Below are 27,574 nucleotides of genomic sequence, written 5' to 3'. Positions count from 1 at the left end.
TAGGCAGATAAATAGGTTAGCATTTGGCGGAAACTTGCCCTGGTAGGTGAGTAAATAGACAGTTAGCTGGGATAGGTGTGTCTGCCTAGGAAAGCCTGGATCACAGTAGAAAATAAATCCTCGAGTTAGTTGAGTAGGTGGTTATAGACATTGTATGAATATTTGTTGGGATTTCCTGAGTCTCTTGACCTAGGCAGTGAGGAAACAGTAAGGAGCTGGGCAGACAGGACCTTTTTCCTCATGGAGCTTACACTCTAGTGGAGACAAGTAAATGTGCAATTGAAGGATGGAAGCATGTGTGTAGGGATGGGTGGTTGCTTGCTTGGTTGTTTGGATATGTAAGTATTTACTTGGGTGGTGGGTGGACGGGCAGGTTGATGGGATGTGGATGGCTGGGTTGAGTGGGTATTCAGACGAGTGGTTGGGAATTTGGGTGGGTGGCTAACTGGCTGACAGGACCAGATGTTGGTTGAGTGGTGGATGGATGAGTGGGTAGTTGGGAAGTGGATGGGTGGTTTGAATGGGTGTTTGCATGGATGGGTGGATAGTTGATTGGTTGACTAGATAGATGAATGGGTAGAGAGATGAATGGGTGGTTGGACATACCGGTGGGTGGTGGATGGAAGAAGGCGGCAGACCTGTTATGTATTCATGATGGGGTAGTTCTGGAGGCTGTGATCCTTGGGGTTGCGTGGAGAAGGGGGGCTTAGCATTGGGGACCTAGGGCAGCTCTAGGGTCATGGAGGTGCTGAAGTCCAGAGTGGATAGTGGTAAAGGAGGGAGAAGACTCGTGATTGAAAGTTGCTGACTGGGGACAGGGGACTGAAGGATAAGGATTGGCTGGGTGGAGTTTTCAATGACCTATAAATGACCCATGGGGGAACTTCTTTGCCCCCCTCCCTTCTGGTGCTATAACAGGCCTAGCATTGGAAGAACCAGTAGGGTGATGAGGAGCTATTGGGGGCAGGGGGACAAGTGTGTTGTCATGGAAACAGACCCTCTACCTGGACTCTCACACCGCGCGGCCCCTTTAAGGGTGACCCGCCTGGCCACTCCCAACATGGCGGCGCGCCCGCTGACCGCCCCCCCTCAGGGCGGCGTGGGGGGGGGGGTGTTGTAGGGGGGCCTGGACCTCCCCATCATGGCGGCGCGGCGGGGCTGTCGCGCTGAGGTCACGGCGGCGCGCCGGGGGGGCGGGGCGGCGGGGGGAGCGATTTAAAGGGACAATGTCCCCCGAGCGGTGGAGGCGGCGACGGCTGCGGAGGCCGCGGCACCGGCACCGGGAGCGGCAGCGGCGGTAGCGGCAGCGACGGCCGCACCGAGGAGGGGAGCTTCGAACCCCGGCGCCTGGCCGGCGGCACCGCCTCCCCGGTGAGGCCCGGCCCGGCCTGGGGAGCCCGCGGGCGGGGCGGAGCCGGCTCGGGGAGGGGGAGGCTGGGGCCGGGCCGGGCCAGGCGGGACCCCCCGGGGCGGGGGGCGGGGGCGGGGCCTGCAGGGGCGGGGCCTTGTCGGGGGCGGGGCCGTTCCGGTGGTGGGGGAGGAGCGGGGGTCTTGGGGCAGGTGTCCCCCCACCTCCGCGCGTCCCACGGGGTCTCCCGCCCCGAAGTGCACGGGCGGAGGGAGCGTCTCCCGGACCCTGGCCCAACGAGGGGTGCGCTGGCGCGGCGCCGCCCCCACCCCTGCGACCCCCGGGGGGCGTCCAGGCGGGAGGCCCCTTCCCACGCTGCCAAAGTGCTCCGAAGTTGCGGTCCCGCCTGTTCCCCGCGGGCAGTGCCCACCCGGTGGGCACCCGCAGGTGCTTCCTCTGGGCCTGGGCAGGGACCCCCGCCACGACTGCCAGGCCACGGACTGGCCCCTTGGGAGCCCCCAGGCCCCCGAGGGCAGCGCCTGCAGCCAGGCCTGGAGCCCGGGCCCCGCCCCGGTTGCCTGGGCCCGGCCTCCCCACCATCTCCCTGGGGAGGGCGCCTCATTCCTGCCCTTCACTTTCTGCCGTTACCTTGAAGGTATTTATAGGTGGAGAGGACAGCACCCACCCCCCCCACACACACACACGGCTTCCCCAGGGTCCTCATTTCTGGACCAGGAGCCCATCCGTCGTTTTTGTCCGCGGACTAGAGAAATCTTGGGAGGGTGGGATGGAAGAGCCCAGGCTGGGTATGCATGAGGGTTGATGTTGGGGATAAGGGGAGGGGTTAATGCTGGGGTCACTTGAGGCTGTGTGTGAGTGCGAAAGGGTTAATGAGAACCCTAAGGTCCTGAGGGGATGGGGGTTGGAGTGTGGGAAAAGTGCAGAGGTAATGATGGGAGCACTTGGGATAGTGAATAGGATCAGAGTGCAGAAGTGGCTGGGATTCGTGCTGAGGCATGGGCACAGGAGATGCATGTGCATGGAAGGGAGGGCACAACTGGGAAAAGTGCAGCAGCGTGTGAATGAAGGGAGGCACCTGGGAGAAGTGATAGGATTAATGCTCGGAGAAAACAAGGTATATGAGTTTGCATGTGTAAAAATGGGGTAAGCTGAGGCAGTACAGTACACGGGCTATGTAAAGAGGAGTTACCTGTGGGGAGACTGGGGCATACTGAGGATAAAGCCCATTGTATGGCCATCCATACAATGCATATGGATAAAGCCTCAGCACCATTTACTTAGCTCTCCTGGGCTCGGAGGTAAACTGAGGCATTGAGCAGCATGGGTGAGGACTGGGGCTTCAAGGAAGGAGAAACTGAGGCAGCATCCCTTTCCCAACTCCCCTAAGCACCTGTCTCTCTGCCCCCAGACCTACAATGCCTTGCTGAGCCAGCCCAGCAACTGAGTGGAGCCAGGTAGAGAGCATCCATGGATGGACCCCTGGCAGGCGGCCTGGCCGCGCCAGATCGTCCGCGTGGCCCTGAGAGACTACCTGGCCCAGCACCAAGGGAAGACATCGAAGGTGGGGCCGAGGCTGCCGAAGGGGAAGGTGGCATCTTCCGGTCTACCCATTACCTGCCTGTCACCAAGGAGGGACCCCGAGACATTCTGGATGGCAGAGGTGGCATTTCTGGTAAGAGGATGGGCCCTGTGGCCCTGGGGGAGCATGGAGCCTGGCCCTGAGGTTCAGAAAGGGCTAGGTCAACCCAGGGGTTGAGATGGGATTCGGATTCTACTTGCGTCCAGAGCCTTCTCTTTGTACTTTGCTTATTTTCCCATTTTACAGTTGTGAAAACAGAGGCCCTGGGAGCCAGTGACTATCCCCTCACACCACAGTGGGTGGCTAGGAGCTGGGATTTGAACTTGGGTCTGCCTGGTTCCCTCCTTTGAGCACACTAATTGGTTCCAGGTGCCCAGCTTAGCACCCAGAGCATCCTGCCCTGAATGCCCGCTTGTTCCCCAGGCATACCCCATTCCCAGGGTCAATCCCAGCTCCCTCTTGGTGCACTGTGTTGGTGAGTCCTGCTCCTGAGCCATGGGCCAAAATGACATGTGCCCTCTAGTGGCCGGGGAGAGACTGGCTAGTCAGGGACCCCAGCTACCCCTTTGTGCCTTGGTTTACTCAGCAAAAGGGGATCTCACACTGTTCCCACCTCAAGACTTGTTATTCATTCATTAAATACTCAACAATTACTATGTGTCAGGCTGTGTTCTAGGTGCTGGGGATACAGCCATAAACAAAAGAGGCAAAACTCCCTTCCCAGAGAGACCCGAAATTATAGTAGGACAGACAGCAAGCAGTGATATAATGTAAGGTCGGGTAGTGACAGATGCCATAAATGTATTAAATGGAGTGCCAGGATCATGCCCGGAGGACCTGGGAAACCTCCCTGAGTGGGTGGAATTTGAGTGGAGCATTGAATGAATGGTGGGAAAAACAAGCCAGGTGGTGGGAACAGCAGGAGCAAAGGTCCTGTGGTGAAGAGGAGCCTGGTGTGTTCAAGGACCAGGCAGGAGCAGCAGAGTGGTGAGGGCAATGCAGGCTGATGCACCAGATGTCTCCCTTCATCTGCCTGGCCTGCCCTACAGGCCTTGGTTTCCAGGAACTTCCATGTACCTCATCAGGAGTTTCCTACATGCCAAGCCCTCTACGTGATCATCTCATGTCATTCTTAAAAGTTCCCTGCAGGGTAGCTTCAGCTTTAACCATCTCATGCTAGAGATGGGAAAATTCAGGCCCTGAGGGGTTAAGTAAGTTGCCCACGGTCCCATGGCTGGCACTAACCTGGCGTGATAGCCCTCATCTTGAACCACCACCCTGGGTCAAGTCATCCTCGACCTGCCTCAACTCAGCCCTAACAACACACATGATGTTCAGATATTTTCAGAGCACCTTCTTGGGACCACACACACATTCCATCCTCACCCTCATGGACCCTGCCATCTGGTGCTGGGGAGACAAACCAGCCACCAGGTGTTAAGACATAGTCGCTGGGGCTGCAGTGGGGAAAGCCCAGCCAGCCCCAGCCTAGCGGCCATCTGGAGTCCTGGATGAGGAACAGTGAGTCAGACAAAGAGGGCAGGGGAGTCTAGGCATCAGGCTTCACATAAGCAATGGCATTGAGGTGAATAGATAACACCCAAATGTGTTACACAGGGTGAGGCTGCTGAGGGTGAGAATATCAGGGCTCAGGGAATCTTAGCAACCCCTCCTCCAAACCATTAGCAACCAAGGCCTAGAGATCAGCAGGACTATGTTCCGGGTCCTGGCCAGCCCTGGCAGGTCTGAGACCTTGATTTTATGAGAGCCCAGGAAGCAGGGTTTGGGTTTCCAGAGTCCTCTCTGGGTCTGATTGTGAGGAATTGGTCACTTCTTCTCTACCGGGCAGAAGCCCCAAGTCTGGCAAGGGAGGGGGAAGGTAAGTAGGTAGGTAGGTAGATGAGTCTTCACTCGCTCTAGGGAATCAACCAGGCTCCAGCGCATGTACTTGGGGAAGAGGGCAATGCGGCTGCCAAAAGGGGCCAGGCCCACCCTTAATGATGTCCCTGAGCAAATGGGGCCATGGGACAGGGGTGACTTGACCAGGGCGGGGTCACAGCCTGGAGGTTAGAGGAGGGCCTAAACTTGGGATACACTGCCTCCCCTGCTGCCCCTCTTGATCTGCTCGACTCCCCTTCCTGGTTCGGATACCTGCTCCAGGAGTCTTGGGATGCCTATATATAGGAACAGCCTCTGGGGCTGCTGTCCCACCCCGAAGCCTGGGCCCTCCCTCACTCCGACCCTGCCCTCGGAGACCCCCAAGGGTACTTCCAAACTTCTCCGTCTGGACATGGATGCTTCCACTGCCTTCTCTGTCCTACACTATGGCTATTGGCTTAGAGCCCCCACAGCCTCCTTACAGCCCCTGCCTGACATTTGGCACCTCTCTCTTTGGCCTCCTGGGTGCAGCCAAGACTTGGGGGGCTGAGACGGTCCACATGGATTGATAGGAGTCTGGTGCGTGTCTGGTATTGAGACCAGGGGGCCAGGGGACGAACAACACATTATCTCTGGCCTCGCGTGGGGCCCCAGGCTGGGGAGCACTTTAGAGCATGGAGTGAGCAGACCTGAGGCTCTCAGTCCAGCCTCCAGCTTCCAACCTGGGACGTCTCTGAGCTAGCCCCGACCCCTTTTCCCCAGGCACCCTCATAGCCCTTTCTTTCCCCCTCCGCCGCGTCTCTGGATGGAGCTTGTACTGTATGATCTCCTTGGCATCCGTCGCTGGCCCTGCAAGATGGGTGGTAGCTGTTTCCTTTATACAGAGGAGGAAACAGGTGGGAAAGTCATGCCCTTCAGTCACTGCTGGGCCTTGAACTTGGATCTGTCTGCCTCCAAAGTCTAGATTCTTGGCCACGCTGCCAAGCTGCCTGGCTTAGGGTTCAAGCTGCGGTGGGAAAGGCATGCCCTTCAGTCACTGCTGGGCCTTGAACTTGGATCTGTCTGCCTCCAAAGTCTAGATTCTTGGCCATGCTGCCAAGCTGCCTGGCTTAGGGTTCAAGCTGCTCGTGGATGCTCTTCTCATTTTCCCTCTCTCATTTTCAAACCCTCTCGGGGACCCACAGATAGCAGGAGTCCGTGAGGGCCCTTTGGCACAGCCACTGCCAAGGGCTGTATCCAGGCACCTCGTCTGACCTACAGGGACTTCTGGATCCCCGCCAGCCCTGGAAGCCCCTGGGCAAGCCCCCAGCCTCCAGGTGTCTTGGACACAGGGCCCTGCTTGGCCTGCTTCCTTCAGAATGCTGCCACTAAAAATAGGAGCCTCGCTGGAGCTGCTCAAAGAGGCCAACACAGCCCCCTGGCTCGTGGAATCCTTAGACAACGCCAGTCGCAGAATCAACGAATCTGGGACGCCCAGAATCTTGGCAGCTGGGGTCCCAGAATCAGAAGCAGGATGCCCGCACCCTCAGACTACACCTTTAGGCTGTGCAGGGGCTTGCTGCCACTGAATGACTTGCCCACCCCTAAGTAGCTCACATTTATGATCTTATGTTTTCAAGAGACCCCATTTTGGGGGGTCTCTCTCCCCTGGCTGGTCCAGGCTTTGCTTTCCCAGCCTCACACCTTCTCCAACATCCGCCTCAACCTTCCGCCCTGACGCTCAGCCTTGCATTTGAGAATCCCCCCGGCCTGACCCTGCTCCCCATCAGTCGACTCCAGTGGGCCTCAAATGGGGGTCATTCTGCCTGCAAGGGACACTTTGGCCACATCTATAGACACTTTGGGTTGTCATGACTGCAGGGCCAGGGGCTGGGGAGGCTTCCAGCATCTCGTGGGGAGGGGCCGGGGAGGTTGTGCAGAAAATCATCCGGCCCCATGTGCCGTAATGCTGCGGCCACGAGACAGCTGTAGCCAGTGCAAAGTATGGACCCCCCCCCATTGCCACCCTCACCTTCCAGAGGCCATGGGACAGTCACAGAGCTTCTCTCAGGCTCTGTAGAAGGACCCTCAGCCTGTGACCATGACTTTCTGATCCCCCACAATCCCCTGAATGGCACTTCTGATGCTTTGGCTCCTGATAGTCAGCTCTCAGTTTCCTGGGCAAGTTGAACCACGGGGAATCGGAAAAAGAACTAGCCCTGGCCCCAGCCCTCTTTCTGGACCATCGTCCAGTTGAAGCTAATCCAGCCATTGCATCTGTCAGGCTCTGGACGGGGCGCAAGTCCCCCCCCCCCACCCCACCGTGTGTTAACTTTGGCCCAGGCAGTTGGCCTGCACCCCAGCTGGCACGTTCACCCATGTCAGGCGAGTGTGGCGGGCAGAGGAGGCACAGGCCAGGATTCCTGTGGTCGTTCCAGGCGTTGGCTCCATAGGCGGATAATGGAGAGTTGGCTCTATCTGTGTGAGAGGTCCCAGGAGGGGATTTGATTCTAGGACTTAGGCCTGGAAGGGGGCCTGGGAGGCAGGGACAGGCCCTCTGCAGTTCAGACGTAGAGCTCCTCACTCATCATCTGGCAAGTATTCATTGAGCACCTGCTGTGGGCCAAGCACTGAGATGCTAGTGAATGAGGCTGAAAAGGTCCCTGCCCTCAGCAGGTGCGTCTGCGCCAGCAGGGACGCAGGCAGGTCTCCACAAGAGGAACCGGGCGATTTTGGAGAGTGTGAATAAAGAAATGAAATAGGTGACCAGGGAGGAAGTCACAGGGGCTCCCTCTGGTCAGTGCCCAGGGAAGGACTCTCCAGATGGAAGGAATAGCCAATGCAGAGGCCTCGGGGCCAGAAAGAGTTGGGTGGGCTTGAGGCCTCAAGAGGAGTCAGGACAGAGTGAGTGAGGGGTAAAGAGAGGGAATAAGGCTGGAGAGACCTGCAGACTTCCCACCCCACAGGGCTTTGTAGCTAGTGGCTGGGACCCTGGCTTTTATCAGAGGTATTATGAGAAGTCAAGTGAGTTTTTACCAGGGTGTGATTTTAAAAAATCACATTGGCTGCTGGGTGGGGTCAAAGAGAGGAAGGTTGAAGGCAGGAAGCCCCCAGGGTCCCCCCAGGAGACTCCTCCAAAGAGACCCCTTTCAAGGCTCAGGAGTGCAGAGGCCAAAGGCCTCTCAGAGAGGGGTAGGGAGCCGGCAGGGCCCTTCCGAGGTGCCCGGCAGGGCTCCTGGAGCTGGGGTGTTGTGAAGGACCCCGGCCAGGGGGACCCCGCCCCTCAGGGTCTCCCCTCTCTGTTGCAGACGGGCAGCCCCATCCCGGCCTCAGCGAAGCCCTCCCCCGTGCCACCTCCGCCACCCATCGGATCAGCAGCTGGTGAGTGCCACGCTGGCCCTGACCTCAGGGAGGGCAGGGGGGCAAGCAGGATGCACCTAGGCCCAAAGGAAGCCCCCGGGGAGTGAGAAGGGGAAAGGAGGGAATCAGGAGGCCAGGCAGGAGGAGGTGGCTCCCAGCAGGCAAGCCCCTGGGCATGTGCAGGGGGTGGGGAAGACTGGGATGAACACAGACAGTCAACTCTCATTATCCCTGCCAGGAGCAGGGCCAGAGGGACAGGAGCCTGAAGGTTAGACCCTTGGAGTCCTGTCTCTGCCAGGTGACCCTTACAATGATGCCAGGCCTCTCTAAGCCTCAGTTTCCCCATCTGTAAAATAGAGTCCCTAAGATGCATCTCACAAACTGGCCTTGAGGACCCCAGGGAGGTTGGACAGGAGCAGGAACTGACAGCAACTGTGACAGCAGTGACCCTTTAAGTCTTGGTGGGTGCTCTTAAGTAGTAAGCTCTGCAATGTGTTAATGAGAGCTCCCATTTGTTGAGCGCCTGCTGTAGACTAGCCTCTTGGCAGAGGCTTATACCACTGAATCTTTACCATGGCCCTGGAGGGTAGGTGGTCCTGTTGGTATCACATGGCACCAATGGGGCTGAGAAAGGTGACCCTGTGATTTCCGCTCTTCTTCTTGGTGAAACCCACTTCTATACCTGTTGGGCAGGTGTGATCGATAGCCCCTCTTGGAGGCGGGGTCCTGAAAATGAAGGGAGATTTACCAGGAACCTACACTGACTGTGGGCTTACCAGGAACCAGGCATCTGGTGAAGTGAAGCATTCCCGAAGCACAGAGTTTTGTTCTCCTCCCCCTACACTTCCCGGGGTCATGGTCGGGGTCCCCATTTAAAGTGCTGTAGTTCTGACCATTTGACTGAGCACACACCTCAGGTGAACTTTTCTTTGACTGTGGATATGAGAAAGTTCCTTAGATGTTGCAAAGGACACAGAGGCTCCTGGTTTTGGGGACTCGTTCCCCTTCTTAGGATTGGAAAACTGAGGCTCAGTGAGGTTGCTTCGCCTCCCCCTTTGCCCCAGAGGAGGTCAGGGTCCTCGGGGCCAGAGGCTGAGCAGAGTCCTTCAACCACTCCTGACTCTGCCCTTCTAAGAGGGGAGCTGCTGGGGAAAGGCATTCCCCTGAGCTGTTGATGCCACAGAGTTGCACGAAATTTGCTGGAAAGTGAGACTAAATGAACGAATTCACCCCAATTTGGGGAAAACCTCTTGGTCTTATGCAGCTGGGGGCACAGATCAGAGCCTTGGGCCCTCCTGGGGGACACATGAGAGTTGACTGTGCCGCCAGACTTGAGGACATACATGCCTTGTGACCCTGGTGTGACCCCTGGTACACCCTGCACACTCTCCCACAATGCAGTGTGGCTGGGCTTCATGGACAGGTGCATCCTGGGAGCTGAATGCGTTTTTGGCCCAATAGTTCTGGAAGAGCCACATCCACTCCCCCTATCTCCCCGCCCTCACCTCCACACTCCTGGCCCCTCTGAGGTTGCCCTCAGGTTGGGTCTCTGGGGCTTGTCTTGGACTGCCTATGAGGACCCCCTCCCCTGCCCAAGGAAGGGAAACTGAGGCCTGTGGCTAACCTGTCCCCATTGGCACTTCCTTGCAGTTGCTGGGATGGAGGCAGCCTGGACTTCCAGCCGGGCTCCCCACCACCCCACCTCCTGGGCCACTTCCCTGGCCCCCCTGATGGCCAGGGGACCTGGGAGCACCCACTGGCCCAGGAAGCCAGGGAGGGCATCCCATCTGAGCGGAGGTTCGAGGACTCGGTCATTGTGAGAACTGTGAAGCCCCACATTGAGCTTGAGGGATCTAGAAGGTTCTTGCACCATCAGGGGGAAGCGAAGCTCTTGGAGAAGTCCCCTCGGGGCCACCCCAGGTTCGACTGGCTCCGAGACACTGATGAGCAGGCCCCACCCCAGGATGGGGGGCTGCACCTGGACCTGCCGCCCCAGCCCCTGCCCCTCACCTCCTTCAGAACAGTGCTCGTGCCGGTAGAAGATGCCACTAAGACGTTGGATGTGACGGTGGTGGACACAAGAGAGCCCCTGGCAGACCTCGAAGGGCTGGCTCAGCCGTCTGAATGGGGCCTGCCCAGGTCGGCCTCAGAGGTGGCCACACAGACCTGGACAGTGAATGCAGAGGCATCCGTGGAGCGGCTGCAGCCGTTGCTGCCCCCGATCCGGACGGGGCCCTACCTGTGTGAGCTGCTGGAGGAGGTGGCCAAGGGGGTGGCCAGCCCGGATGAGGACGAGGACGAGGAGCCAGCCGTGTTCCCATGTATCGAGTGCAGCATCTACTTCAAGCAGAAGGAGCACCTCCTGGAGCACATGAGCCAGCATCGCCGAGCCCCGGGCCAGGAACCCCCTGCCGACTTGGCCCCGCTGGCCTGTGGAGAGTGCGGCTGGGCCTTCGCCGACCCTGGGGCCCTAGAGCAGCACCGGCAGCTGCACCAGGCCTCCCGGGAGAAGATCATCGAAGAGATCCAGAAACTGAAGCAGGTCCCAGGCGATGAAGGCCGGGAGGCCCGGCTGCAGTGCCCCAAGTGCATCTTTGGCACCAATTCCTCCAAGGCCTTTGTGCAACATGCCAAACTGCACGTGCGTGAGCTTCCAGGCCAGCCTGCCAGGGAGCCCTTCGGGGGCGGCAGTGGGGCTGGCAGCCCAGGCCCCGATGCCACCACCCTCACCTACCGACCCTACCGAGCCTCCTCGGGGCTCAGGGGCTGCGTGTTCTGTGGCTTCCCCGCACCCAGCGAGAGCCTGCTCAGGGAGCACGTGAGGCTTGCGCATGCCCACCCCCACTGGGAGGAGGATGCAGAGGCTTTCGAGGAGGACCCTGCCAGCCAGCCAGGCACCAGCCAGGATGCATATGCCCGCTTCCCTGATGCTGCTGAGGACTACTTTGGCAAAGCTGAACCGCTCTTGGCCCCCACATGGCAGGAGAACCCTGCTGGATATGACCCCAGCCTGGCCTTTGGCCCAGGCTGCCAGCAGCTGGGCATGAGGGATTTCCCACTGTCAAAGCCACTTCTGCACGGCGCAGACCAGAGGCCCCTGGGAAGGCCAGCCTTTCCCTCACCTCTAGCATCTGCCCCCTACTCCTTACAGCCTAGTAGAAACAAGGCCATGATCCACCCCCAGGGGCTCCCAGCCCAGCTGGGGAGCCACAGACACCCTTGGAGCGAAGAGGAGGAAGAAGACATACCACTGGCCTCAGAAATGGACTTTTCCCCCGAAAATGGGGTTTTTCTACCCCTAGCTACACCCGGCCTCATCCCACAGCTGGCCCTGGACCTGAAGCGAACTTTCCGGAAAGCTCTGAGGGCAGCTGAAGCCTCACGGGCACAGCAGCAGCAGCTCCGAGGGATGGTGCCGCTTGTGCTGGTGGCAAAGCTGGGGCCACAGGTCTTGGCTGCAGCAACGAGGGTGCCCCCAAGGCTGCAGCCCGAGGAGCTGGGACTGGGGGGCGCCCACCCCCTGGACTTCTTACTCCTCGACACACCACTGGACGGCCCGCTGGGGCTGGATGCGCTTCTGGACGGGGACCCGGAGGTGGCACTGAAGCACGAGGAGCGCAAGTGCCCCTACTGCCCCGATCGCTTCCACAATGGCATCGGCTTGGCCAACCATGTCCGGGGCCACCTGAACCGTGTGGGCGTCAGCTACAATGTGCGGCACTTCATCTCTGCTGAGGAGGTGAAGGCCATTGAGCGCAGGTTCTCCTTCCAGAAGAAGAAGAAAAAAGGTAGGGAGGCTTCGCTCCGGCAACCACCTCCCTCCGAGGCCCAAAAGACGCACAGCAGGGCAGCTGAGTTCTGAACCAAGCAACCCTCACTCTAAATGCCCCCATAGTGCCAAGCAGGGGGAAGTCAGGGCCTCCCCCTCCTGGAAGACTGGGAGCCGCGGCAGAGGCCACCGCATCAGTGGAGGTGTGGGGATGCCCCAGTGCCCTGGCCCTTCCGGCAGCTGGAGGAAGGAGTATGAGCAGAGGAGGCAGCCCCAGGCAGGGAATGTCACTGCTATCTTCATTCGACAAATATTTATTGAGAGAGAACCCCTCTGTTCTGGGCACTTGGGGACACAGCAGAGAACGAAACAGCAGTCCCTGCTCTCCTGGAGTTCAAGGCCCAATAATAGGAGTGTGGGACGCTGACCAGCTTCAGAACCCCCGGGGCAGCCTGTGAGGTATGCAGATTCCCAGGCACCAGGGTTCTGATTCTGGAGGTCTGTCTCCAACACAAGTGCCCTGGGGGGTTCTGACGCTGGCAGACATGGATCCCACTTGGGGAAGGTGCTGGTGTGGTGTTTGAGAGAGTGTGTGTGTGCGTGTGTGTGTGTGTAGGCGCACGCGCATGTGCGTGCTCGGGGGGTAAGGGGCAAGAGGCAGACAGCCACAAAACCAAGCACTTACAATGGTGAGTGACCAGGGCTGTGATGGCGGAAGCCAGGGGCTGGGGCAGCCAAGAGGAGGTCCCTGACTCCACCTGGGGACATCCAATCGGGCTCCCACAGAACAGCATCCTATCCGTTTGCCCATTTCTTGATTCAACAAAGATTTAATTGACAGCACCAGAGTGACAGTGAGCAAAAAATAGAGGCCTGCGCTCTAGACACAAGAAGGATATTAATCAAACACTCAGCCAAAGGATTGTAAATCCACAACGGGAGAAGGGTTTCTGAGGGAGGAGTCCCTGATGCTGAGAACCATGTGAGGGGAAACCTGGAGGGTCAGACAGAGAAGCCTTCTTGGAGTGGGAGGACTAGTGGACACATGAGCACATGGGAGCTGATTCAGGCAGGAGGGTGAATGGCAAAGGGAAAGGGAGGCTGTGTGATCTTAGGGGGCGGGGAGCAGCCCCGGGAATGGGGAGGCCTGGGGCGAGAGAGTCACTCCTCCAGGTAGTCCATGTCCTCTCTCCCTCCACAGTGGCTAACTTTGACCCAGGCACCTTCAGCCTGATGCGCTGTGACTTCTGTGGGGCTGGCTTCGACACGCGGGCCGGCCTCTCCAGCCACGCCCGAGCCCACCTACGAGACTTCGGCATCACTAACTGGGAGCTCACCGTGTCGCCCATCAATATCTTGCAAGAGCTGCTGGCCACCTCTGCTGCTGAGCGGCCCCCCAGCCCCCTGGGCTGCGAACCTGGGGGGTCACCTAGCAGCTTCCTGACCTCGCGTCGGCCACGCTTACCTCTCGCAGTGCCCTTTCCACCCACCTGGGCTGAGGACCCTGGGCCAGCCTACGGAGATGGTAAGGGGAGAGGGTGTAGATTGGATTGGATTGGGGCCCTGACCCTTCTTGGGGGCCCAGAGAGATGTGCGGGGGGAGGGGGAGGAGTTGCCATTCTGCTTTCCTGGTAGTGTTTCAAGTCACTTTACAAAGTATGTTGACAACTGTCCTTACAACTGCCCTGCCACTTGGAGGATTTCTGTTTTACTCTGGGGCTGGGCCAGGGCTACTTCTGGATCCAGTTTATCCCTGCCCTGCCTGATAGTGATTTTAACACACACTTATTCAGCTCTTCTTAGGAGCCAAATATATTCTAAGCACTTTACAAACACAAACTTATTTACATCCTCACAACAATGCTATAAGGCAGGTGTTATTATTATTATCCCCCATTTTACAGATGAGGAAACTGAGACACAATGAAATTAATTAACTTGCCCAAGGACACACAGCCAGAAGGGTGGAGCTGTGATTCGAAACCCCAGACAGGTCAGGCTCCAGCAGTCTTGCTTTTAAAAACATCATCTGGTTAGAGCAGTGCTGTCTGCTAGAACTTTCTGAGATGGGAAGGTTCTTTAGATGTGTGTTCTGTAGACTCTAGCTCTCCAATGCCTGACGAAATGTGGCTTGAAATGTGGCTAGTTACTCATCAGGCACTACAGAGCTAGAGTCTACATTCTGGATTTTCATTGGTGCCTTCTTTGTCCAGCAGCATTGATAACCCGTCCCATAACTGAGTGCTTGTTGTATACTAAGGCTTCATCTCATTCGTGCCTTGAAACCATTCTGTGGGGTTAAGGATTGTTGTGTTCCTATTTTGTGGATAAGGAAACTGTAGGTCATCTGCTTTGCCACACAGCCACAAAGCAGCAGAGCTAGACTTCTGAACACCATATTCGGTGGTCTCCCCATGGAGGACAGCTTGGGAAATCCAGAAGTAATATTTTGGTGAAGGAGCCTAGGACTGAGCACCACTGAGGGAGTGGAAAGGTGAAGTACCCAGTCTGGAAAAGCCTGACTTTGTTGGACAGTTTACTGACTCTCAAAGCAAAGAACTTGGCAGTGAGGAGTAGGTGGGCTTTGGGGAATGGAGAAGTTCCTGAACAGGGGCAAGTGTCAGGGGCTGCTTGGGGCTGAGGTTTCCTTCTGTTTCTCCTACCTGGAGCTTCCAGGGTCTTATTTAGATCTGTACTCTGAACTCCACTGGATCCATGTGCAAACCCCCTTATCAGTGAAAGGCACCTGAGGGTCTGCAAAGTGGAGAGTGGTGCTACCAAAGCCCCCTCTGCTTGGAGACCGAGTCACAGAAAGGACATAGTGGCTGGCTGAAGTCATAGTTTGGAAAGAGGCAGAGTAGGGACACGACCTCAGGTTTCTTGCCTCCCCGGAAGGCTGTCGCCTGAGCATTCAGCTCACATACCTGGCTAGGTTTGTGGTGTCTCGGGGGTGGCGGAGAAGTGGAGCTGGTTCTGAGGACGGCTGGGGCACAGGCCATAGTTTGTAAACTACAGGCTTGCCCTCTTCTTTTTTTGTCACTCTAGTAGAGGCCTGAGTGTCAGGCTCAAACTCCTTACTTGGCACTGGGTCAGGTCCCTGAGGGATGGCAGCATGTGTCCAGCAGTCAGGTTGAGCTCTGGTTAACCTGTTTCCATCAGAAGACCAGTGTGGCAGCCCTTAGCGCTGACAGACGTCCAAGCCATTGGGGTGTCAGGATTCAGTCTGGTACTGCCCTGGCCTTGTCCACAGGGAGGTGGGGGGCGCTCTGATCAGGCTTTCAGTTGACACCTGGCGCGCCAGAGGGCCGTTAAATGAATGGTTCCAAGATCCTGGAAGCCTTGCCTTGGGGAAGGATGTCCAAGAGTAAGGCTAGGTCTGGGCACCCGCCCTGCACCGTTGTTTTTAGAAGTATCTCCCACATCACTAAGTGGGTCGTCGGGGGCGGGTGCCGGGTTGGGGGCGGGGCAACGGTCAGTTTCTGGCCTCACTCAGCTGTCAAGGAACAGCTGGGGGCAATCGGTTTGGTGTTGGGGAGAAGCAGATTGTGCGTGAAATGGGGTGCCGGCGGTCGCGTGGGGAGTTCCGTAGGCTTGCAGGACAGCGCCGGCGAGGGCTGGGGGACATTTGGATCCCGGGATGATGTGGGATCCTTATAGCTGGGATCTGGTGTCTTACAGGATTTCCGACACGGAAGGGAGAATTCCAGGATAGGGAATGGAACAGGATCCCGGAGCACGTCCTAGCTCCGCCCTTCAGGGCTCCAGAAGCCTGGATGCTGTTAAGGCAAATGCATGCGGTCCGAGGATTCCCATTTTAGCCTTAGGGGTGTTCGGGCCGGGGGAGTGGGGAGAGCGTCCCGTCCTGTCCAGGCCAGGAGTGGGAGTGTAGTTGGCCGCCGCGCTCAGAGCGGCGTGCGTGCTTCCGCGAGCTGGGGTGCTGACGGCTCCCTCAGGCTCCAGCCCCAACCCCCAACCCCCAAGCCCCGGCCCTGCCGGCCGGGACAAGTGCTTCGCTCGCTCGCAGCGCTCGGTGCTCGGCCGGCCGCCCTGGGCGCGCCCCGAGGGGCGGGGCGGAGCAGAGCGGGCTCGGCGGCGGCGCTCGGCGCTCGGCTGCTCCCGCCTGGGGCGGCCGCCCCGCGTGCGCCGGAGCCAAGATGGCCGCCTCCACCGCCCAGTGCCGAGTGACAAAAGCGGAGAGCAAGGCGGCGGCGGGGCCGCGCGCGGGGGGCGCCCGGGAGCGCGCGCCCGCTGGGGCGCCCCCGCCCAGCCCCCCGAGCCCGGGCCCCGCGGCCCTCCCCGCGCCGCCGCCGCCGCCCCCGCCCCCGCCGCCACCGCCGCCGCCGCGGGACGGGCCCAAGGCCGAGCCGGAGCCGGGGCCCGGGCCGGCGCCCGCGCCGGGTAAGAGCCCGCGCCGGGGAGGGTGCGGGGAGGGCAAAGTCGGCATTCCGCCCGCCCCCTGCCGCCGCCCCGGACGCCCGCCGTCCAGTCTCCGGGACTCCCCCTCCCCCCCCCCCCCAGGCCCTCCAGTCGTGCGGGCCCCGGGCCTCCTGTCGCAGCTCACAGGGTCCCGGGCTTCAGAAACACTCTTCGCGGATGCTCCGTGGGACCCTCACCCCGTCTGACAGATGTTCCCTGCTCCCCTTGGAGCCCCGGGAGCTTTCCTCAACACAGTCGCGGTCCCTCCGGCGCGGAACCCACTCCAAGTCACTTCAGATACGGTCCCTACAGCATCTGACAGACGCGCCCACTCCACCCGGCGACTTTGACAAAGTCCTCGGTGTCCCGGGCCCCGGTGCCCCTCACCCCCGCCTGTCTTCTTGTTGCCTCCGTAAGACTCAAACTGAGCAGAGGACCTGCACGGCTTCCTGCTCATAGCGCTGAACGACTCCAAAGCCCCAACTAACACACAGTTTCTCGAGCCTCAGAGCTGTCTCCGTACCCTGAACGCTAAACCTGGGGCTCAGCAGGCCACTCAGGACCCCTTCTCTGCAAAATTAGACCATGAAAACATAACTTCGACTCCCTTTTCTCATACACACCTCTTTCAGGGAAGCTTCCTGACCTAACAGATGCCTCCGAAACTTCCTACAAAGTTCTGTGATTACCACTCTTCTTGTCTCCATTCAGAACCCTGCTGATTCAGGCTCCCAGTTCTCACTTACCCCACTTAGGGCTCAGCTTGTGAGAAGCAGACTACTGCGGAGCCCCAACTTCTTCCTGTAGCTCCAGCTGTCTTGTCTGGTGGAGGTTCTCCACAAGTCCTGTGGAGCCTCGTCTCTGCATTGCTTATCTGTCCTCTGACTCTGGCCTTCTCTTACTGGATTCCCCTTCTGACTGCCACCTACCTGCTCCCAAGACTGACATGCTCCCCTGCACAAGCTCTGCCCAGAGAATTTTGTCAGAGCTAGGATGGGAGTAACTGTCCCAACCAGTGTGTGTCTAATGGGTGGAAGCTGCTTCTGGTCTGTGTTGTCCATGTGCAGCCTTGACATCCTGGTGCTGGGGGTTTGGATGGAGCCTCTGCTCTCATAGGGTGAGTTGCCTCCCACGATGAGAGCAGATGCTAAGGATGAGGAAGAAGGCTCTGTGCCCCCACTCTCAGTCCTTGTGGGGGTAGACAGCTCACACCCAGCCCGAGCTGAGCTTGTCTTCCTAACCTCACAGGCCTGGGTTCTGAGGAAAACACAATGGTGGCCATGGACTTGGGCTCCCCCCCGCTCCCCAAGAAGAGCCTGCCTGTCCCTGGGCCCTTGGAGCAGGTGGCCAATCGGCTGAGTAGCAAAGTGGCTGCAGAGGTTCCTCATGGCAGCAAGCAGGAGTTGCCAGATCTCAAGGGTGAGTGACCCAGGTGGCAAGGAGGGGGTGCTGGCCAGGCTGGTCACACTCACAGGGAACTCTTGAGCCTGGAGTTAGTGTGAGGTCAACAGCTTTCTCTTCACCCCAAGGCACTAAGGAGACAGCTGGTTTTCTTCTGTCCAGCTTCTGATGCCCTGATCGAGCATGGCCTTGAGGTGTACCCTCACTGGGCGGGGGAGGGGCAACCAGGGAAAAAGAATGGTTTTCAAGAGCTCACACTCAGACCTAATTCATTTGCTGACTTCAGCCCTCATTAGCCACGTGATCTTCTGTGTGGTACTGTCTTGTCTGTATGTTGATATTAAGATCATTATTGAGTAATTGACAGGCCCTGAGTTGGACTCCAGGGATGTGAGAGAGCAGAACAGATCTGGTACTTGTCCTTGGAGTCATTGAAATTGGGGAGCAGGGAGGCAGAGAAAGAGACAGGCAGTGATAAGGGCTCTGCAGAAAAGGGTGTAGGGCACCGCAGCGACTGTGGCTGGGCCTTCCAACCCAGTGTTTGGGGCATGAGTTGAGCTGCAAAGGCTGGTTAAGACAGCTCTAGGAAGCGTGTGACTGGCAGGTCAGTGTTTTTGTGAACACCTGTTGCCAGGACACCCTAGTGTGTTGGATATCCGAAAAGTATTCTATTGGCTGGACCACAGAAGGGCTCTGCTTCCTGCTATGTGCTCTTGGGCATAACTCTTCCTTCTCTGAGACTCAGTTTCCTTATTTGCAAACTGGACAGGCTGATTCCTGCCTTATTAGGGTCATTTTAAGGATCAAAGGGGCTTGCAGGGAGCCTGGATGAGTAGAGTCCTGGGAGGAGGAGAAGTGGGGAGGGCAGGGCTCAAGGGGCCTCACAGACAGCTCTCTTGGCCTCCATCTCACCCTTCAGCCCAGAGCCTGACTACCTGCGAGGTCTGCGGTGCCTGCTTTGAGACACGAAAGGGCCTGTCCAGCCACGCGCGCTCCCACCTGCGGCAGCTGGGGGTGGCCGAGTCGGAGAGCAGCGGAGCCCCCATTGACCTCCTCTACGAGCTTGTGAAGCAGAAGGGCCTGCCTGACACACCCCTCGGGCTGCCCCCAGGCCTGTCTAAGAAGTCCAACTCACCGAAGGAGGTGGTCGCTGGGGCCCCGCGGCCTGGCCTGCTTGCCTTGGCCAAGCCCTTGGATGCCCCGGCTGTCAACAAGGCCATCAAGTCACCTCCTGGCTTCTCGACCAAGGGCTTGGCCCATCCACCCAGCTCCCCACTCCTCAAGAAGGCACCACTGGCCCTGGCGGGCTCCCCTACCCCCAAGAATCCTGAGGACAAGAGCCCCCAGCTGTCCCTGAGCCCCCGGCCAGCCTCCCCAAAGGCACAGTGGCCCCAGTCTGAGGACGATGGGCCCCTGAACCTCAGTGAGTGCGGGTCCCGGGAGCTGAGGGAGGTCCTGGCACCGGGAGGGCTGCAGAGCCCAGGGTGGGGCCAGTGGGGACTGCAGCTCCTATGTCCTGGGTCTGCTGGGTCAGAATATTGGTCAGAGCACTGTGTCTCCTGTTGGGCTGGCCATGCAGCATATTATCATCTGCCTCCCACTATACTGTGCTGTTGTTCCCCCTGGAGGTCTGGTTGTGGCTGCTGAGCCCGCCAGGGTCATCCTCACCACTTAGGGGCACTCTTGGCCTTCTCTGAGCCTGAGGGTTGGGGCAGTGAAGGTAATCAGAACTCCTGTGGGCCTGACTTCCCCAGAGGGGCATCTTGGGCCCTCCAGGCAGGCAGGTGGTGGCCCACCTGACGGGGGGGCGGTCCTGTAGTTGGCCCTGTGTTCACATCTTCTTGGCGCTCTCTGCAGAGGCACCTCTACTGTGCCCATGGGTGGAGCCATACCTCTTGGGCTGCCTGTGGGCATGACAAAGAGGGGTTTAGGAAGAACCGCCCCCCTCCCTCCCTGGTGCAGTGAGCAGGTTTAGCATGGTATCCCTTAGGAAGTCAGGCCTTCCCACACATTTGTGGGTGTTAGCCTGGGCTGAGCCCAGGGTCTGGCCCCCTGCCCAACAGGGAGACCCAGTTGGCATCTCATGTTCCCATGAAGCTGCTTCCATTGTCTGCTGTGTTTTAAGGAGCAAGGCCCTGAGCACCTCTGCCTTTGGCTGTATGATGCTCAGCAACTGGGCGAGGCCCCTGCTTTGCATTCCCACAGCTCCCACAGCTGGGGTCCCAGGGAAGAGTGCCTGGGAGCATCAGATTGTGCCACTGGAATTTGGCCACCACCTCTCCACCCCATATCCTTAAACTCTCCACACTCACCTTGATACGAAAGGGCTAGGCAGAGAACAGGACTTTCTGTTTCCCAAAACCTCGTAAAATAAGTCTGCGGCACAAGTCTTGATCCCCAAATGGCCTGGGCAGCCTTGAATCATATCAGGTCTTCTTGCCTCAGTCCCCCAGGGCCGGCCAAGGTGGCGGCCGTGAACCCCCCCCTGTGTTTTGTCTCCGCAGCTTTAGATAGTGACGGGGGCAGAGAGCTGGACTGCCAGCTGTGCGGTGCCTGGTTTGAGACCCGCAAGGGCCTGTCCAGCCACGCCCGCGCCCACCTGCGCCACCTGGGCGTCAGCGACCCGGACGCCAAGGGATCCCCCATAGACGTGCTCCACGGGCTCATCAGGAGGGACGGCGTCCAGATCCGCCTCCCACCCGGGCGCGGCACCCTGGCCCAGCTGGGGCGGCCTCCTCCTACCTCTGCGGCCCTCTCCTTGCTCCCCCCCCCACCGCCGGCCAAGAAGGCCAAGCTGAAGGCCGCGGGTACGGCCAGCCCCTGGGGGAAGCAGGACCTCTCGGCCGCCGCAGCCGCCGGCATTTTCTGGGCCTCTGATGTGGAGCCGTCTCCTCTCAACCTCTGTAGGTTCTCGCTTCAGCCGCTCCCTCCTCCCTGCGGGCCCTGGAGCCCCTCCCGGGGGGGTCGCAGCCCCCTCCCTACTCCTTTCCTGCTGGGGCAGGGAGTAGTCAGGGGCCCTTGGCAGTGGGCTGGTTCTGCCCAGAGATCTTGTTGGCAGTTGGCTGCTAGGCCCTCTCTCTTGGCCTTTGACCTCCATGACTGTGACCTTCCCTGAGAATAAAGGCCAAGGGTGGGGTGCTGCCTTTTGGTTTGGAAAGTGTCCATGGTTGCCCCTGGTCTGGATGGTATTTGGCACTTAGGCTACTACTTCCTGCCCACTTACCCCCATCCTTGTCGGGACCCAGGACCCGCAGAGCTGTGGAGTCTTAGTTCCATCCTCTGCGAGGACCGAGGGCGCATGTGCTCTCTGGAGCCTCCCCTCGCTCCTGCTGAGTGTCTGACCCCGCCCCACTCCTCAGTTCCCTCGCTTGCACCTGCCCTCCACCACCACCCCAGCCTGTGGGCATGCCGCTGCCCATGCCCAGCCGACCAGGAGACCCACAGACAAGAATGCTAATGTTGCCCATGATGCTAATTACTCCTTTCTCCTGCTGCAGCCTCGGGCCCAGAGCCAGCTCGAGACATCCGCTGTGAGTTCTGTGGTGAGTTCTTCGAGAACCGCAAGGGCCTATCAAGTCACGCACGCTCGCACCTGCGGCAGATGGGTGTGACCGAGTGGTATGTCAACGGCTCACCCATTGACACACTACGGGAGATCCTCAAGAGACGGACCCAGTCCCGGCCTGGCGGCCCCCCTAACCCTCCAGGGCCGAGCCCGAAAGCCCTGGCTAAGGTGGTGGGCAGCGGAGGTCCCGGTAGCTCGCTGGAAACCCGCAGCCCTGCAGACCTTCACCTCTCACCCCTGGCCAAGAAGTTGCCACCGCCACCAGGCAGCCCCCTGGGCCACTCACCAACTGCCTCTCCTCCCACGGCCCGGAAGATGTTCCCAGGCCTGGCCGCACCCTCCCTGCCCAAGAAGCTGAAGCCTGAACAAATGCGGGTGGAGATCAAACGGGAGATGCTGCCAGGGGCCCTTCATGGGGAGCCACACCCATCCGAGGGTCCCTGGGCGGCACCACGGGAAGACATGGCCCCCCTGAACCTGTGTAAGTGTGACCCCGGGGGCAGGGCAGTGAGAATAGGTAGAAGGGTCTCCCTCTGCCCCCCACGCGCACTTCATGGGTACTCAGAGCACCCTGAGTAGAAACAGAAGGGAGGTTACACAGGTCCAGAGAACAAGGCTTAGCTGTGCATTCTTGCTATGCAGACCTCCCAGCTGAGCTGCTTCTTGATTACCCATCCACACTGGGGAGGCAGAACTGTGCCATTCAATGATGCCCAAAAGATTTTACCTCTTGGGCCATCGTTAATCGATCAGTAGTGTCTACCAGCCAGATTTCTAGGGAGAAAGATTGCAGGGATCAATTAGTGATGTCTACCACAAGCAGGAGTATAAGGACTGGAATTGGGCAGGTGCACATCTTTCTGACATTCCCGGTCACTAAGTGTTTGACATTTTGGAGCCAGGTTTAAGTTAAGTGTTCAGCTCTTCCACTCCAGCGATGTGTGACCTTCGGTGAGTTTCCTCTTTCTGGAGAGTGAAGATACGCATGGTCTGAGCTCTGTATAGTTCCAAAGGGATGTAAATCACTTAGTACGATGCCTGGTTAAACGAAGCCATGTGTATACCAGTCGGTAGTCATACTGTCCCTGTCACTGTTCTTTCTGCTCAAGTTGGCTGAGTCGTGTGCTGACCAGGTGAGGATGGCCCAGGCCTCTGCTTCAGTGCTCCGGTGTATTTCATACCAGCTGTGTGCCACATGCTTGGAGCTGCTCCCTCCAGGTGGAGGTTTCCATCTGCATTTTGTAGAGGAGGAAACAGGCTCAGAGGGGAAGTGGTTTGCCCAGTGTAACATAGGGGTTCACAGCCAAGCTGGTGTCTGAGCCCAGGATCGAGCTTGCTTCTCACTGCTTCTCGATGTCAAGGGAATCATCTTGAAGCCAGCTAGCATTTGAGGTGACAGAGCAAGCAGAAGGGCTGAATGTGCACAAGGGCCCCTGAAAGCGAATGAGGGAGTGGGTCATTGGGGTCGGGGCTGCATGGACGGGACAGCCAGGCACTTAACATTAGCCTTGAGCTTGGAGGCTTCCCGCCGCAGCAGCCGCCTCCTTCTCCTCCCCCTCCCTCCACCCTGGATCCCCTGCAGCGTCCCGGGCAGAGCCTGTTCGTGACATCCGCTGTGAGTTCTGTGGTGAGTTCTTCGAGAACCGCAAGGGCCTGTCAAGCCACGCGCGCTCCCACCTGCGGCAGATGGGCGTGACTGAGTGGTCTGTCAACGGTTCGCCTATCGACACGCTGCGGGAGATCCTCAAGAAGAAGTCCAAACCGTGCCTCATCAAGAAAGAGCCACCAGCCGGAGACCTGGCCCCTGCCTTGGCTGAGGATGGGCCTCCCACAGCTGCTCCTGGGCCTGTGCAGGCCCCTCTGCCACTGGCGCCAATGGCTGGCCGCCCAGGCAAACCAGGAGCTGGGCCGGCCCAGGTTCCTCGAGAGCTCAGCCTGGCGCCCATCACTGGTGCCAAGCCCACAGCCACTGGCTACCTGGGCTCAGTGGCAGCCAAGCGGCCCCTGCAGGAGGACCGCCTCCTCCCAGCAGAGGTCAAGGCCAAGACCTACATCCAGACCGAACTGCCCTTCAAGGCAAAGACCCTCCACGAGAAGACCTCCCACTCCTGTAAGCAGTGGGTGGCAGGGTCCTGGGAGGGCGTCTGCTCGGGCCTGCAGGGCCTGGCAGTGCCACGCACACACTGACCCCCAGCAGGGGCCCATGGCAAGGCCCCAGTGGGAGGCGGGACTGACTCCTGACCTGGGCAGGGCCTTCTGGGTACTCTTGTTCCCTTTGGGCTGGGACTCAGCAGCACCCCCTCTGCCTGCAGCCACTGAGGCCTGCTGTGAGCTGTGTGGCCTTTACTTCGAAAACCGCAAGGCCCTGGCCAGCCACGCGCGGGCGCACCTGCGGCAATTTGGCGTGACCGAGTGGTGTGTGAACGGCTCACCCATTGAGACACTGAGCGAGTGGATCAAGCACCGGCCCCAGAAGGTGGGGGCCTACCGCAGCTACATCCAGGGCGGCCGCCCCTTCACCAAGAAATTCCGCAGCGCCGGCCATGGCCGTGACAGCGACAAGCGGCCGCCCCTAGGTCTGGCACCCGGGGGCCTGGCTGTGGTGGGCCGCAGTGCTGGGGGTGAGCCAGGGCCTGAGGCTGGCCGGGCAGCCGACAGTGGTGAGCGGCCTCTGGCAGCCAGCCCGCCAGGCACTGTGAAGGCCGAGGAGCACCAGCGGCAGAACATCAACAGTGAGTGCTGGTGGGAGGGGGGTTTGGGGGGAGGGCACCTGTCCCCGGGGTTCTCCACTGTGCACATTTGCCCTTAGTCACTTCCCCAGTTGCTCTCCTATTCTCCCATCTGGGCACTGTCCCACCTGTCCCAAGGCCCAGGCAACATCCAGTCACCAGCTGTCCTGTCTTAGAGTTGCCCGCAGCCTCTGCCCCTTGCTTGCTAAAGGCAGGAACTTTCCCAGGAGTCCTGCCCTCTGGCTTATCTCCTGTCCTCCTCTTCACCTTTCCCCACCTCAGAATTTGAGCGCCGACAAGCCCGGCCTCCAGACGCCTCTGCGGTCCGGGGGGGAGAAGAGGCCAATGATCTACAGCAGAAGCTGGAAGAGGTGCGGCAGCCTCCGCCCCGGGTCCGGCCGGTCCCCTCCCTGGTACCCCGGCCCCCCCAGACATCACTGGTCAAATTTGTTGGCAACATCTACACCCTCAAATGCAGGTATGCAGCCCCCTGGGGTGATGGGGGAGAAAGACCACCCACCTGGTGGAGAAAGACCTCTCCACTTGGGGGAGAAAGAGCCTCTGAACAAGACGGGTTGGTGGGGGTCAGGAGATGTAGCCTCATGGATTGGCGTAGAGTGTGGCTGGAGCCAGGCCAGGGACTTCTCAGCAGACAGCAATGCCTCGGAGCATCATGCTGGGACCCTTAGGGTTCTAGTGCTGGCTCTGACACTTAGCAGCAAAGTGACCTTGAGCAAGAGCTTCCCACTCCCTGCCTCAGTATTCCCACCTATAAAGTGAGGTTGGTAACAGATTTGCTGTGAGGATTTAAAAACCTGAATATTTATAGAGCACTCGAACTATGTCTGACATGTGGTAAGCACTCAACGAGTGTTTGCCTGATTCAGGAAAATATAGGTCTTAGTTCATTTTTACCGAAGTCCAGGTGTACATCTGAGGCCAGGAAACTGGGTCTGAGACTTCAGATGAGCTGCCTCAGGCCACATAGGTCAAGTCAGAAGTAAGATTTGAACCCAAGTCTTTGGAGCCACGAGCTCAGGTCCTGGGCCCCTGTTCAGTGAGGCCTCCCTTGGGACCTCAGGGCACAGGGAGTTGGTGAGTTGGGTGCATGAGCAGGGTGGGTGCAAGTTAGTGCCTGACCCCTTCTCCCCAGCTGCTGTCCTTCTGTCCTGGAGCCTGCCGTGGTAGGGTCTGCCTCTCTGGGCTCTCTCCCCTCTCAGATCCTATGATTCAGTCAGATGGTGGAGGGACTTGGGAAGCCCGATGTACTTCCCCAGCATCAGAGCCAGCAGACTGCCCTGAGCATAGAGGTGGGGGTCATTAGGGGACCTTACCTTGATCCTGGGATGGATACAGGTAACTGTCCCTGAGGAAACATCTGGCTTCGGGGTCCTCTTCCCTGAAATCCTGGGCTGGCTCTCTCCACACTGAGTAGTGGTAGGTGTGCCGGATGCTCAGGGACGTGGGCAGGGCTACGCATCTGCCTCTCCTCATGGCAGCGGCCACTCCTCTCTCTTTCTCTGTCCCTCCACACAGGTTCTGCGAGGTGGAATTCCAGGGGCCCCTCTCTATCCAGGAGGAGTGGGTGCGACACTTACAGCGGCACATCCTGGAGATGAATTTCTCCAAAGCGGACCCCCCGCCTGAGGAGCCCCGGCCCCCGCAGGCACAGACAGCGGCGGCAGAGGCGCCCTAACACAAAAGCATTCCAAATTCCCTCTCGTGCCACCTCTTTCTCCTCCGTCTCTTCCACCCTTTCCTCCCTCTTTCTTTTCCGTTTCCAAAGGAGCAAGCCAAAACCTCAAACCGGTTCCCCTTGGGGGCCGGGCACACTACAGCCGGGGCGCCAGGAGCCAGCTAGCGGCCCTTCCCCCAGCCCGAGGGCTCTGGGGCCACACACAGCGCATCTTCCTTCAGCCCATGCCCACCTGGTCCAGCAGGGGGAGAGGCCAGGTCAGGTGGCAGCTGCTCTGGTCAAGGGGAGGAAGGCCAGCGCTCCCCTGCATCTAGCAGCCAGGCAGGGCTATGTTTGCCCTCCGTGGCCATTTGCAAAGACCCCAAAGACCCCTGTCTTGGTTCCCTCCTGCCCCTGTGAATATCCTCTCACACATGCACACACACATACACGCACATAGACACACACACACAGGCACGCACATACACATACGCACGCACGCACCTCGTGAGACCCGGGATCTGCCCCAGCCCCCCAGTTCCTGAGTCAAACGACCACATCATGCCACGGTGCTTGCTCAGGGGAAGGCACGCTCCCTCTGAGGGCCTGCTGGGGCCTGGGAGCCCCCCACTGAGCCCATGATGCCACGGAAATCCTTATTGGCCACCCCCCAGAGGGGCCTTCCCAGCCTGGAAGAGCTCAGAGCTGACAGCTGCCTCCTGCCATGTCAAGGCCCCCCCAGAGCCTTGGGGGACTCCGGGGCCCAGGAGGGGGTGGGGATGGGACTTTCCTCCCCCCACCCCCACTCCCCTCCCTCTTTTCACTGTTGCTTTCTATGTATAGCTCCCTAGACCTTTCACTTTTTTAAAAACGCGTTTTGTGTAGAGAATAAGGAACGTGGATCTTTTTATTTTGCAATCCTGGGCCAGCTAGAGACCGGGAGCTGATTGACCTTTTAACTTTTTTCAGTGGCCACATTTTGGTTATCGATGTACCTAGAAGTATGTAAATTAGATTAAATTTCTCTTCTGGAAACACCCCGGGGCAGGCGGCCAGCGTGTGTTTTTCTGTCGAGTGGACAGGCTGGCATCGTCTGGCAGCCGGGGCTGGGATCGAGCCACCTCCTCCCAGAGCCCCCGGAGGCCCTGGATTTTCCTGTTGGCTGCCAAGCTGACCAGACCCAGCTGGGGATGAGCCCAAGTTCCCAGCTGTTGGCTCTCAATGACATGGTTGGTGGGGGGCTCTGGCTGGCTGGCTGGCTGGCTGGCTGGCGAAGTGGCTCCTGCGAGCAGAGGAGAGGAACCAAGACTCTGGGCAGCTGGTCTAGGAAGGGAGCCAGGATGAAGTGATGAAGCTGGAAGGGCTCTCCCAAGGGCAGGAGCTGTCCAGTGAGGGTATGGGGGACCTGTGGGAGGAGGGAGAAGCACACAGTTGCTGGCAGCCTTCAGAGAGCTGGGGCCAGCTTGCCTTCAAGACATGTGACTTGTCTGGAGACACAGGCACCCTGAGCCCAAATCACACGAGGGGAAAAGGGAGCTGCTGGCTCCTTCGCGATGTTATTTATTTTCTCGCTCTGCAAATGTTTATTGAACATTTCTGAGATTTTAAGAGATTTTGTTGGCTGCTCCTTCTTGTTTATTGCATGTGGTTTTTCAGCTCATCATTTTCACTTCAATGGCCAGGGGCTGGAAAGTGGGAATAACCTCATGAAGTGTAGACAGTGGAGGCCTCCTCCTACCCCAGCACTGATGCCCCAGGCCCCCACCATGCCCCTGCCTGGGAGGCACAGGCTAATAAGCTGTGACAGCATGCCCGCAAGAGTGGTCTTGGCCTGCAGCCTTGGCCTTTCTGGTC

General features: G+C 59.0%; 1 protein-coding gene across 8 annotated transcripts; it reads left to right on the top strand.

Annotated features, from left to right (window-relative positions):
- Nucleotides 1–1,205: 1,205 nt before the first annotated feature.
- Nucleotides 1,206–26,765, top strand: WIZ (WIZ zinc finger). Of its 8 annotated transcripts, none has more exons than XM_032314081.1 (13): nt 1,207–1,371; nt 2,778–3,041; nt 8,114–8,186; nt 9,816–11,953; nt 13,136–13,459; nt 17,599–17,769; nt 18,671–19,174; nt 20,256–20,654; nt 21,249–21,797; nt 22,899–23,426; nt 23,629–24,048; nt 24,328–24,523; nt 25,582–26,765. In XM_032314081.1, the coding sequence occupies exons 2-13, from the start codon at nt 2,837–2,839 to the stop codon at nt 25,739–25,741; spliced, it is 5,667 nt and encodes a 1,888-aa protein (XP_032169972.1). In that variant the 5' UTR covers nt 1,207–1,371; nt 2,778–2,836; the 3' UTR covers nt 25,742–26,765. The 8 variants fall into 8 exon arrangements, with proteins under 8 accessions (XP_032169988.1, XP_032170005.1, XP_032169972.1 ...); XM_032314089.1 differs by lacking the exon at nt 1,207–1,371 and adding an exon at nt 1,700–2,003; XM_032314097.1 differs by lacking the exon at nt 17,599–17,769 and having other exon boundaries at nt 1,206–1,371.
- The last annotated feature ends 809 nt before the right edge of the window (nt 26,766–27,574 follow it).

Source organism: Mustela erminea, chromosome 1 (genome assembly GCF_009829155.1).
Source record: "Mustela erminea isolate mMusErm1 chromosome 1, mMusErm1.Pri, whole genome shotgun sequence".
Taxonomy (NCBI): domain Eukaryota; kingdom Metazoa; phylum Chordata; class Mammalia; order Carnivora; family Mustelidae; genus Mustela; species Mustela erminea.
The sequence above is the reverse complement of the archived record's forward strand: the minus strand, read 5'-3'. Positions and strand labels throughout refer to the sequence as shown.

Excerpts from the sequence above, each read along its gene's own strand:
- WIZ (XM_032314081.1), top strand. The coding sequence starts at position 2,837 with ATGGATGGACCCCTGGCAGGCGGCCTGGCCGCGCCAGATCGTCCGCGT. Across the intron at positions 13,460-17,598 it reads TGGGCCAGCCTACGGAGATG|GCCTGGGTTCTGAGGAAAAC; the intron begins GTAAGGGGAGAG and ends CTAACCTCACAG. Across the intron at positions 24,524-25,581 it reads ATCTACACCCTCAAATGCAG|GTTCTGCGAGGTGGAATTCC; the intron begins GTATGCAGCCCC and ends CCCTCCACACAG.